Below are 12,871 nucleotides of genomic sequence, written 5' to 3'. Positions count from 1 at the left end.
GTACTGCTAAGAGCGGATCATAAGCTGGATAATGTTACACAGAAAGGGGCCTCGGACAAGACCCTGAAGAATGTGAAAATCAAAACTGAACTTTGGAGTTTTCCAGAGCTATCATTCTACCTCTTTCTTAAATGTCCCATCCAAGACAACTCCATCCATACATCTCCACAAAGCTTCCTTGATCTTCTCTAGATGATATTGGGATGGGTAGGAAAGGCATTTTTTTCCCCCTTAGGTGGTGGATTTATAGTCAAGGCAGGAATTTTCACTCCAGATTACCTGAAATGCATTATATTCATTATTTCATCAACTGAACATATATTCACTGATATCTACTTTGTATCAGGCCCAGCACTGATATGACAATGAAAATGGCAGAGGTCTCTGACTAAAAAAGACCTTAAAAAATGAGATTCGTACAACAACTGGAAGGACTGTCACATGTACCAAACCAAACCTTTCTATTCTGTGCACCTTCAAGTTCCAAACCTTTCATCAGCCTGGGAATGTGAACCCCAGCAGACACCCACACCTCCCTGGCCTGCAGACCAGTAAGTACAGGAACTTCTACTTTTACCGTGATTAACGTGAAGGATGCACAAAAGACAAATTGATGCTTCTAACAGGAAAACTAAAATTTGTTTGTGAAGTAGGACTAAAATAAAAGAGGCAGCATTTAATCTAAACCATTTCCTGTGATTTGGATTTCCTTTTTAAAAATTGGCCGCCTTATCATTTTCTTAGTCACCATTTCTCTAGGATTGTTGGAGGCGTAGTCCCTCCTAGCAACCTCCCATCTGCTGGAAAACAGGATCAAGAGAAGGAGAGCCTTGGTGACACATTCCTCAGTGGATGAAAATACTAGGAAAAAGCAAAACACATATGCCATTTGCATAAAACCTATTAATGCCCTCTTCAGACAAATGAAATGAATTTTACATCACAGAGAGGGCAGCTGTAATCCACTGCTGCTATTAATGAGGAGTATCTGAAACTATCTACAAACCACTGCCACTCCTAATTGCCAGGCAACAGCACTGCGTTTAGTTCTCTCCAACTGACACACTCCCATTGCTGGGCAAAGGAAGGCATATCTTCTTTCTGCTCAAAATGCTGTTAGGTTTCTGGCGCTCCTGTGTTCCTCATTGTAGCGCAGACCCACAGCATTTCAATTCGGTCTTTTTGGTTTTCCTTTCTTCTTACAGGCAATCACGAAACCATGTGGGAGTGTGGGGGAGTTGGTACAATCTTGGTCTAGAGCTTCCTATCTCTTGTGTTGGGCCCTGGTTAACATTAGCCTTTACAAATGGCCAAGCAAAGCGACCGGCTGTGCTCTACAAGTAAATATTGAAAGTGTGAAGCTCCCAAAGCACTTATCCGCAGCTCTCGCATGGGTAGCTTGGAGGGCTGCCACAGAGATTATAAAAGAATATGCTAGGACTGGGGAGCGAGATGAGGAGAAGGTGGAGAATAGGAATCATGTGTGTTCCTTGAGTGTACAACCCACATTTGAGTGACAAATGACGAGGACAACCTATAAAAACAACTAAGTGCAAATCCACCCAAATCCATCTCCCTCTCGATGCGTGTGCTTTTCCAACTAACTTTGGGAACTCGTGTACACCCAGCATCTCTTTCTGCGCCACCTCGCCTCCACTTTGGTTTCCCGCGCTCTGCCTGCCTTCTTCGGTGCCTCCCCTTCCTCCTGCCTAAGGATGGAAGATCCTTTCAGCCCCTCAACTCTGCCACCTGCACCCAATCTCTCCGTACCCATCTTGCCGAACTGGGGTTTCAACCTGACTTCTGGAAAGGGAGCCAGCGCCCCGGGGCCGCAGTCGCCGCCACCCGGACCACGCATCCCCCGGGTCAGCCTGGTCTTACTGGGGGTCTTCTTGGTGGCGGCAGTGGCCGGCAACGCCACGGTGTTATGTCGTTTGTGCGGCGGCGGGCCGTGGGCAGGTCCCAAGCGTCGCAAGATGGACTTTCTGCTGATGCAGCTGGCCGTGGCGGACCTGTACGCGTGCGGGGGTACTGCACTGTCCCAGCTGGGCTGGGAGATGCTGGAAGGGCCGCGCCCGGCTGCGGGCGACCTGGCGTGCCGTTTCATGCAGCTGCTACAGGCGTCTGGCCGGGGTGCCTCTGCCCACTTCGTGGCACTCATCGCTCTCGAGCGCCAGCGCGCTGTGCGACGTCCCCAGGGTCCGCCGCTGCCCGCACGCTCCCTCGCCGCCTTGGGCTGGCTGCTGGCGCTGCTCCTGGCACTGCCCCCGACTTTCGTGGTGCGCGGGGACATTCCGCAGCCGCCGCCTTCCGCTGCGTCCCCGGCCGCCCGCTCTTGGCCTGGGGAGCGTCGCTGCCGCGGCATCTTTGCCCTTCTCCCGCGCTGGCATCTGCAGATCTACGCGCTCTACGAGGCTGTCGCGGGCTTCGGGGCGCCAGTCGCGGTCATGGGCGTCGCTTGCAGCCACCTGCTCAGCGTCTGGTGGCAGCGCCGGCCCCAGGCCCAAGCCATGGCGGCTCCCTGGTCGGCTAGTCCGGCCCGAGGCCCCGAGCCCAGTGCGCTGCCCCGTGCCAAGGTTCAGAGCCTGAAGATGAGCCTGGTACTGGCGCTGCTGTTTGTGGGCTGTGAGCTGCCCTACTTCGCCGCCCGGTTGGCGGCCGCGTGGTCGTCCAGGCCTGCGGGAGACTGGGAGGGAGGCCAGGCTGCCGTTTTGCGCGCCGTGGGAGTGGCCAGTAGTGCTCTCAACCCTTTCGTCTACCTCTTCTTCCAGGCGGGCGATGGCTGGCTTTGGCGGAGGCTACGGAGGCGCCTGGGCGCTGTGTGCTGCGCGCGGGAGGGAGTCTCTGAAGACAATGAGTGGGCCGGGGACCACCAGGCGCTCCACCGCCACCGGTGGCCCCACCCGCACTACCACCACGCTCGGCGGGAGCATCGGGACCAGGGCTGCTTGCGCCCACCCCCGCCGCGCCCCAGACCACTGCCCTGCTCCTGCGAAAGCGCCTTCTAGGGGCACATTTGGGCGGAGGCAGGTCACCTGTTGCCGCAGCTTTGCCTCCAGGTGGGGTGAGACCCTAAAGCTGTCCCCTTCCTCCACGCCCCTATTTTTTTTTTTTTTTTGTACTGTTTACGTTTCCTACACTTTGCACTTATTCCCCTCAATTCCTCTCACATTTCCTCACTTGGAGAGGAGAGAGCCTTTGGAAAGTTGTGAAAAATGGATTTCGGAGTTATTTTTGAAGTTTTCTCTCATTCTCCCATTGTGTTCTGGATAAGACAGTTTATTTTAGCTTAACTACCAAACTTTCATTATTTGTTGTGATATCATCTGGTTTTCGTTATTTCGAATCTTGCTTAAATCAAGTGTACCTTGAGTACTAGGGAGTTTGCCATTCCTTCCAAAAGAAGGGAAATCCCCATATTACTCTCCCTGGGGAGACAAGGAGTTGTACCAGTAATACTGTCAGAAATGTAATCATGCTGCCACTTCAAAGACACAGAGTATTTGTAAAATAAAAACATTTCCCACAGAGCAATTAGGTCTTTTTTTCTTAACATGGTAATGTCTTTTCTCAGAAGAAAAATAAATGTGGCTTTTATTTCCATCTTGCTTTCACTTCAATAGAAGCTAAAATTGTAGGAAGGAAACAAAAGTTTCCTTTAGTCCCTTTTAAACATGCCTGGTTTTTGTAGGAAATAGTCCCTATACCCAGATCAGCTTCTAAAGCTGTGATGTGCCCAGGTGGAGGCTCTTAGTGCAAAGTCCCAGCTAACCAGAGAAAAAAAAGTGCTAAGATGGGGCTCATTGTCCCAAATGTATCCTTAATGAAATTTGCAGCAAGAAAGGAAGTTGAGACCTCTAAATACTTCATGTATATATAAAACTCCCATTTAGAAAAACAAATCCGATACCAGGTCAGTGACACACATTTATGTAATGCCAACTACTTAAGAAGCTAAGCCAGGAGAATGGAAAGTTCAAGGCCAGCCTGGGCAACTTCAAAAACCTGTCTCAAAATTTAAAAAGGTAAATAAATAAATTCAAAACCTATTGATGTGGATTGCTGAAAACAAAGTCAACAAACAGATTTGATCCAAGACCTTTTCCTCTTAACGGTCCTTCATTCTAGAAAGAAGTGGCAGCACTTATGAATAATATATCCACATCCTTACCAGTGACTTTCACCCAAGAATCTGCAGCTTTCTATGGTTGTGTTTCTTGTTCATAAACAAATACAGGACTAAGATGCACAAAGGGGAAATGACTGGTTAAAGCTTATTTGTAGATCCAATACTCTCTGAGAGCTGTTTTGTTCACAGCTGTATCTTAAATGCTTTCAACATTCCACAAAGAGTAGGCACTCAATACACATTTGTTGTCTAATTTATCACATGAGTTCAGCATGGATAGAACAGATAAATGTTAAACAAAAGAAAATCTTTACTTAGTGTGGTTTACCTTCCTCCAGAATTTTGACAACAAATGTTACAGAATTAAATAAATTTTCCTTCTTCTTTTTGCCCCTCCTACCCTGTTGAGCATATTATGGTCTGCAAAATATCAGGAATATGTCAGTCAAAAGGGACAATTGTTTTCTTCAGAAACTGTACGGTGATCTTCATGAACCCAAGTTGGGACTATAGAATTTTTTCTCATTAGTCAACATTTATTACCTACTTATTTTGTGACAGATAATGTACTAGAAATTGGAAATGCCAGCTTATTACCTGACACAAAATAAGACACCTTTTTTCCATCAAAGACTGTATACTCAGATGTAATCTGACAATAATACTGCAGGGTCACATGCTCAGGGGGTGTTGGGAGCCCTGAAGAGGAGCATCTAGTATCTTAGGAGACATTGGAGGCCAATTAGGAAAGGCTGAGTCTTGAAGGCTGACCTGAGTAATCTATCAGATAGGGAAGGTTGTCCTACACAATGGGAAGAATCTCTGTAAAGCATAAAGAAGACATAACACAACATGGGCAAGCAATGACAATAGTGAAATGTTTAGCATTAGGGTTCATATGGGGCTTAAACTGATGGAATACGATGCCAACAAGATCGGCCTAGACCCAATGAAGAAAGATCTGTGGGCCAGACCAAGAAAGTAAGAAGTAGCCTTTGAAGAACTTAATCAGAGTTGTAACATGATCATGCTTGAATTTTGGAAATGTCATTTCAATGATGGCACAATGGACCAATTGGAAGAGCAGTCCTTCCTAGAAGCAGAGATCAAGGCAGAAATTCAGAGACTATTCAAACTATGACTTGTAGTATTATGCTATTTAGAATGATCTCAACTGAGATAATAAATTTCATCTAGCTGAATTGGATTTTCTGCTGCCTGTGGTTGACAGAACCCTAACAAAGCTGATTCAAGTGGCTTAAATTTTCATCTCATATAATAAAGAAGTCTAGTGATAGACTTATATATATTAGTCAACTCCAGAGTTGACTAATTGAGTAACAATTTCATAATCAAAGACTGTGATGGTTAATTTTATATGTCAACTTGACTAACAGATCCCAGATAAAACATTTTGGGGTGGGCCTGTGCAGTGTTTCCAGAAGAGGTTAACATTTGAATCAACAGACTGAGCAAAAAAGGTCCTTCTTTACCAATGTTGGTAGACATCATGCAGTCTACTGAGGGACCACCAAACAGAACAAAAAGGCAGGGAAAGGGCATATTCACTATCTTTTCTGGAACTGGGACATCCATCTTTTCCTGCCCTTGAGTGGAGTTCCTGTTTTGAGGCCTTCAAACCTTAGAACTTGTTTTCCTAGCATTCCCCAACCCCTGCCTCACACACCTGGTTCTCAAGCCTATGCACTTGCACTGAATACACTATAAGCTTCCCTGGGTCTCCAGCTTTTGCACAGCATTTTGTGGGACTTCTCAGCCTTCATAATCACATGAGCCAATTGCTATAATAAATTTATATATATATATATATATATATATATATATATATATATATATATATATATATATATATAATGGGTTTTTTTCCTCTGGAGAATCCTGACCAATACCTTGACTCAGACCATTTTTTTTTTCTTTACATTCTGCTATCATGAGTGGAAGACCTGGAGGCTAATTCCCCTTGAGGCCATAAAATGCATTCTGAAGTTACAGTTATCACATCGAAACCTAACAATGTCCAGAAGAAAACTTTCTCTTTCTCTTTCCCTCTCCCAACTCCTCCTCTCTCTCTCTCTTTCCTCTTCATGAGAATGAAGAAACATTTCTCAGAAGACTCCAGCAGACTCTCCTACATGGTTCGTTTGCAGAAATATATCATATATTCATGTTTAGAGCTATCATTGCAAGGGGAAGGGACACCATGATTGGACTGGACATGAAACTGAGGATATGAATTACCTAGGGTGGGAGTGGGGTGAAAAAATGAGGCTCTATAGGAAAAGAAGATACATGTTTGGGAAGGCAAACTAAAACCTTTAAATAATTGTAAAATGTTTAAGAATTTGATTTTTACAATCTAGTAGGTGTTTTTTTTTTTTTTCCCAGATGATTGCCAGCTAGAAATTTTGAGAATTTTCCAGCTGGTTTGGAAATATAGAATAGCAACCTCAGATATTAATTTGAAGTTCTGTTGAACTGACTGTCTAGGAAGATTTTGTGGAAGATTTAGTTAGCCCAATTCATACTGAAATGCTTCTCTTCTAAGTAAGGAAATTCCTCTAATTTTAACTTACTCTGAAATTTGAAGGAAGCATTTGTAGGTTAATAAAGTTGAAGCCTCCCCTTGGAATGATCATTCAGTGTTGATCTAGGAATCCATATTCTTTGGTACAACCCATTTTAGTTGTGTCTCAGTCAGAGACTTTACTTGATATTTAGACTTAGATTCTTACTACAATAAGACAAACTATTCCCATCACACAGCAAAGGTAAATAAGTGGATTGGCCTTGAAATTGACAATTTCAAGGTATTTGCCAAATTTCTCAAGGTATCACCCAAATAGAAAATGTCTAGATGTGAAACCAGGTCCACATACTTGAAGTATGTTAACAAATCAAGTTGACCCCCCAAAATAGAGAAATCTACCCCTCTACTCACTCTTAAATTTTAATGAGGAAAAGACAGCATATGGGAACCTCTGATACAGACCTGGGCTGCAGGACTCCAGGGGACACTATTCATATAGATTAATATGTGAATATCACCATCAGATTTGAGCAATGTGGAAATCCTAATACAACTTTGAACACTAAATGCAAGGGATCATATATATATATATAAATATATAAAAGAATTAGCCACACAGTAACACAGAGTTGTAAAATAAGCAAACATCAGATGTGCTTTGAAATGTTTAACATACTTAGCAGTATAACTATGTAAACCACAACTAGTGACTAGCTATAAGTCAGATACTAAAAATAGAATAATATAGCTCATCTGTGAAAGAAAAGATAGATTTTAAACATTTTTTTCTAAGCCATTTCCTAGGAAGCATGGAAAATTTTAGAAAATTTGAGGAGTTATAGTAGAGCTAATTTAAATACAAATTTTTATATACAACTTATTATATTTTTCATTTTGTAATTCTGCTAAAGTCAAAATCAAATCATGTATTTGATAAAATTCAAGTTTCTATTTACGTGGTCCCTTTCCAACTTAATAATGTTGGTTTTAACATAGCTAATAAATGACTCTTGTCAAGCATCATAGCCAACTAAACATAATAAGTCTCTTCTTATTATTAAAATACTTGTACTATACTAAACTATTGTCTACAACTTAAAACTAATGATATTATGACTTATTCCAGCCTTTTATTCAATTTAAATAAATAAAAAGGGAAAAAACAGGACCCTACATACATGCACTAAATTTTACGGGATATTTCAAAAAATTATACTTACATTGTAATACTAAAAGTCTTACTACTGCTGAACATGGTTCAGCAAATTAAATCAGATTTCAAAGGATAGAATCTAAATCTGTCATCATGGAAATGGCTGAAAAACCTGACATAAGAAGGTAAATCTCCAACCATAGAATTTACAACCATACAAGCTTCATGAGCTGCCAGGTAAGAAAAACCTATAAAGAGACTTCTGTGGACCCAATTCCCCAAGTCCACTTTTAATGTACTTTACAATGTGGACTGGAAAATACATCCATGTGACTAGATTAATTATATTGGCTATAATGGTCAGCTAGCTATATGTTGATTCCATGAGAAGAATGCTGGCTGTCTAAGGGTATCTTTTGAGGAAAAGACAGCATATGGGAACCTAAACCAGCCAATCTTGCTGGTCCTTATAATGTAAGACTATACCATCTGGACATTTGTCAAAATAGAAAGATTATTGAAATAGAATTTTCCCATAAAAGCCAGTTATTTACATAGAATATCCACCGATATATGATTGCCCTAATCACTCTACAATAGAATTTGTCACCTTTCCTAAATGGATGGATTGTGCAAATGTCTTTCCATTACGACATAAAGTGTCTAGAAATAGTGGATATATTTTAGACTGGTCTCCTAGAATTGACAAAGACAATTAATTACGCAAGGATGCCATGACCCCTGGAGGTTTTATTGGTTATAACTTAACCCTTGGCGAGACGGCATCCAAAAGGATGTTTGGTGCTTAATTGCTGCCCCAGAATTTTTGCATTACTGACAGATCTATGCTGATTTTGTAGACAGGAATTGTAAGGAAGGTTCCTGCTATGGCCTGTGGGCCTACATTCAATCTCCTTATGCTCTAATTATTGGAAATGTGAGAATTAACAGAAAAGATAATAAATATCTTGTAGCCTGTAAAAAATGAAATTTAACTACCTATATCACTAGTTATAATAGAGGAAGGTAACTTTGATCCTTTATCAACCCTCTGTTGTCTTAGTGCCAGCTAACATTTCAGAACCGTCGTATGTTGAAGTTGGTGTTCAGGCTTTGCAACAGATACATGCCCAGTTAACCAGACCTAAGCAAGCTCTTGGTCTCATGATCTTTGCAGTGGCTACTTTACTTTTATTCATTGTTTCTACGATTACAGCCTCTGCAGCTATGTCTTAAAACTTACAACATGTAAATTTTCTTAATAATTTGGCTTAAATTACTTAAAGTGTTCCATAATCAGATGAATATTGATGGAAGGATTGAAACTAAGTTGAATGCTCTAGAAGCTGCTGTAATAAATATTGCACATGAGCTTTCTGCTCTCAAGTTTAAGGCTTGAATGCCATGTTGATTATAAATATGTCTGTGTTACTGCGGCCAAATACAATGCTTCCCAATAAGATTGGGAAAAGATTAAAAATCTTCTGATGGGTATTTGGCAAAGCAATAATAATAACCTGGAGTTACTTCACCATATCCAGGGTGTTCAAAAAGGTAAAATTGATCTTTTGGATCTTACCTCTCTAGTTGATCAAATATTTCAAGAATTAAATGGCTTTAATCCTAAAAACATTCTACATGGTATGTTATTGAAATGATATGTTTTCTACTAATTCTTTTTTTTTAATTTTTTTAAGTTGTAGATGGACACAATATCTTTATTTTTATTTACCCATTTTTTTTTAATGTGGTGCTGAGGATCGAACCCAGGGCCTCATGCATGAGAGGCAAGCGCTCTACCACTGAGCCACAACCCCAGCCCTTTTAATAATTCTTTTTATGTCATAATAGATCATGACATCCTCAGACCAAGGATCTAGTGACTGGAAGTTATAACCCTTCAATTGCATTTATAAATTAAGAAAGGGGGCAATGTCTCGAGCCATCCATGGGCCGTGTGTGTGTGTGTGTGTGTGTGTGTGTGTGTGTGTGTGTGTGAGGTATGCACATTTGAGCATATGAGGGGACTGGTCTGGTGTTGCGTGCTGATTGAGCTGTGTGATGCAAGTGTGCTTTCCTCTCACTCTGCCTGTGATCCCACACAGCACCTGAGATGCGTGTAACTTGCCAAGATGTCAGTCAATCCGCTGACCACAAGACATCCCCAAGCAAGGCTCCACCTTTCGAAACCCTATCACTTGCCTTATTTGGGTGGAAATATTCTATCGAATGTATTTTCCCCAATAAATAGGGGGGTTCCAGGTGCGCTTGCTCTCTTGCTCCTTCCAGCGTTCTCCAGTGTGGAGCTGTCCCTTGAGGCACAGAACAGTCTCACCCTCGAAACGCATGTTCGTGTGTTACATGGTTTCTTTGCTGTTTTCTTAGTTTTTGCTCCAGCCAACTCCTTTAAACCCAGCTCATCTTGTCTGCCCCGCCAGCTGGCAACAAGTTTCCCTTCCATTCCTAAAGATCACAGGTAAAATATTATAGCAAAAATGAGTGGTTTGACTAAACAAATATTTTGCTGAGTTTGGGGGCAGTGTAATATAAAAAGATCACAGTACTCAGAATCTAAAGACTCAAACTTCAATTTCATTTTTATACTTAGTAGTTGTATGCCTTTGGACAGTTTTCTGATTCCCCCATCTTTGGTGCTGTGGATCAAACCCAGGCCCTTCCTTGCATATGCTAAGCAAGCACTCTATGACTCAGCTATACCACTGACTCCTACTGAATATATTTGGGTGTTGGTTTTCTCATCAATAAATCTTCTTCATAGGATCAATGTATGTAAAATACTTGATTGAGTGGGGGTGGAGAAGTCGTGATTATCTCTTCAGATTCCCTCGATACATAATAGCTATTGTTATTTTCTGTTACACTGGGCAGGGGGATAAAAATCCAATTGAATAATATCACATGAAAGGATGCAAAAGACTTTGGGGCATCATCATAATTAATTAAGATTAATGCATCAATAGTAGTACTTAATAATACACCGTTGAGCCTTGTAGAAGGGGTAGTGAGCATTGTTGATGACCTTCGTAGCCTCCATACCCCTTTTCTAACAGTTCACAGTTTTCTATTAGGATGTTTATCCCTCAGAAACAGTCAAGAGCTCTGAGAGAATCAGAAAACTGAATCCTCTCCCATTCCAAGATTGAAACTTGATTAGTCTAAGTTCCTCAAAGTAATTCCATCCCCCTCACCATCACATCTTGCTCAGGAATGGTTATACAATCCAATAAAGGTAAATGAGAATGAGGGGAGGTTTGTGAGGGGTATCCAGGAAGGAACCTCTTAACTCTTCTGAGGGAGCTATGACAGCTAGCATGCTCGCTCGCTCGTGCGCTCTCTCTCTCTCTCTCTCTCTCTCTCTCTCTCTCTCTCTCTAAAGGTAAATGAATGAGCATGTAGTCCCAATAGCTACTGGCAGGCACCTCTGTCCACAAAGGGAGGAAACCATAAAAAGAAGCCAGCATGATAGATATGGCAGAGTGAGGAGATGAAATGAACTCAGGTGCTTAATGACCTCATTGAAATGTCAAGCCAACCACCACCAAGGTCAGGTTATTGGATATCCTGGTAATTAAGCCAATATATTTTCTATCACCTAAAGCAGCTGAGATGAATTTTCTGATATTTGTAACAGCAAATGGTCTCTAACTGAAGTAAAAGCTTGGCAAGAAAAACAGAGTACCATTTTAGCCTATTGCATAATAACTTATGTTTTTTTAATCAAAGAAATAGAACAATTGCAAATATACTTTTATGTAATCCATTAGCTAACATGTACTGAGGGACTGTATTGGATATTGTATTGGACACAGTAGGGAAAATGAGAGAAAATCAAAGTTGTAATTCTTGAATTTGAAAACATACATATTCTATGGAAGATGTATAATTTGTATGGCAAGTACTTTTTTGAAAAACATCAACCTATAGTTATTAATGTCAGAGGACAGAATTTGCAAACTCTTTCATTGGTAATTGAATTAGATATTATTTAATGATCCATCATAGGCAGAGCACTACATGACATTAGCATATACATAGATGTCTACTGTTTATCCCAGATATATATTCCACTTTAAATTTAGCTTTTGGGTGGTTACCTATGAATAGTTATTGTTATTCTGTTGTCATTTTCCTGGGATAGGTCAGGGAGTAATAATGAGAAAATGTGATGGTGTAGATTATTACAGTAATGGCCCCCAAAGAATCACACCTCCTGATAATCACCCTTATGTAACCTTTTCCACGTAGAGTCTAGACTTGGTCAAGTGGATTGAACCCGGGCCTTATGCTTGCTAGGCAAATTTTACCAATGAGTTACATACCCTACCCTTTTTATTTGAGACAGGGTTTTCCTAAGTTTTCAAGACTGGTCTTGAACTTGTAATCCTCTGCCTCAGTCTCCTGAGTAGCTGGGACTACAGGTGTACACCACAGTGGCCAGTTTATAAGCAGCATCTTCATGAACATTAATACATGGCATCTTGTTCTTTCAATAAAGTTGTCCCAAGATTTCCATGCTATGAAAATACCCAGAATAAAATACGATATGGAAACAGAGGTCCAGCCACCCAATTATCCCAGCTGAGTATAGCTTTCAGATGACCCATATGAGTAAGCAGAGGAGTGATCAGTAGAAGAACTGCTGAGCTAATCCACAGAACTATGAGAAATTAATAAATCAGGAATAGGGATATAACTCAGTGGTAGAGCACTTGCCTAGCATACTTAAGGACCTGGGTTCAATCCCCAGTACTAAAATAATAATAATCCATTCAATTTTAAAAAATTGTTATTTTAATTCCTTATGCCAGGACCTAGACAGCTGTTAATTCAGAAAACCCGTGAGGAGCAATGGGGGGTTAGAAAAGATAAACAGACACACATAGAGACCAGGTGGGATATTATTCCTGATGGAGAGTAATGACATAGAGCTAACACAGCACACTTATTCTATAGATTTTAACATCAAAGGGTTTTTTGGTGAGAAAGTTTCTTCAAAGCAAGCAGGTTAAAGGACAAAGTC

At 41.2% G+C, this 12,871-nt stretch overlaps 1 protein-coding gene and 1 non-coding gene across 2 annotated transcripts; one reads left to right on the top strand and one right to left on the bottom strand.

Moving 5' to 3' along the window:
- The first annotated feature begins 1,715 nt into the window (after positions 1–1,715).
- On the top strand, positions 1,716–3,130 carry Gpr150 (G protein-coupled receptor 150). Its single transcript, XM_027927527.2, has one exon. It carries the CDS (start codon positions 1,716–1,718, stop codon positions 3,006–3,008), a length of 1,293 nt encoding a protein of 430 aa, XP_027783328.2. The 3' UTR covers positions 3,009–3,130.
- Positions 3,131–9,575: 6,445 nt separating this feature from the next.
- On the bottom strand, positions 9,576–9,648 carry Trnae-cuc (transfer RNA glutamic acid (anticodon CUC)). Its single transcript has one exon. It is a non-coding gene; the product is annotated as a tRNA-Glu (tRNA).
- Positions 9,649–12,871: the final 3,223 nt, after the last annotated feature.

This window comes from Marmota flaviventris, chromosome 5, assembly GCF_047511675.1.
Source record: "Marmota flaviventris isolate mMarFla1 chromosome 5, mMarFla1.hap1, whole genome shotgun sequence".
In the NCBI taxonomy this organism is placed as follows: Eukaryota; Metazoa; Chordata; class Mammalia; order Rodentia; family Sciuridae; genus Marmota; species Marmota flaviventris.
Note: the sequence above shows the minus strand (reverse complement) of the source record. Positions and strands in the feature narration are given on the sequence as shown.

Excerpts from the sequence above, each read along its gene's own strand:
- Gpr150 (XM_027927527.2), top strand. The coding sequence starts at position 1,716 with ATGGAAGATCCTTTCAGCCCCTCAACTCTGCCACCTGCACCCAATCTC.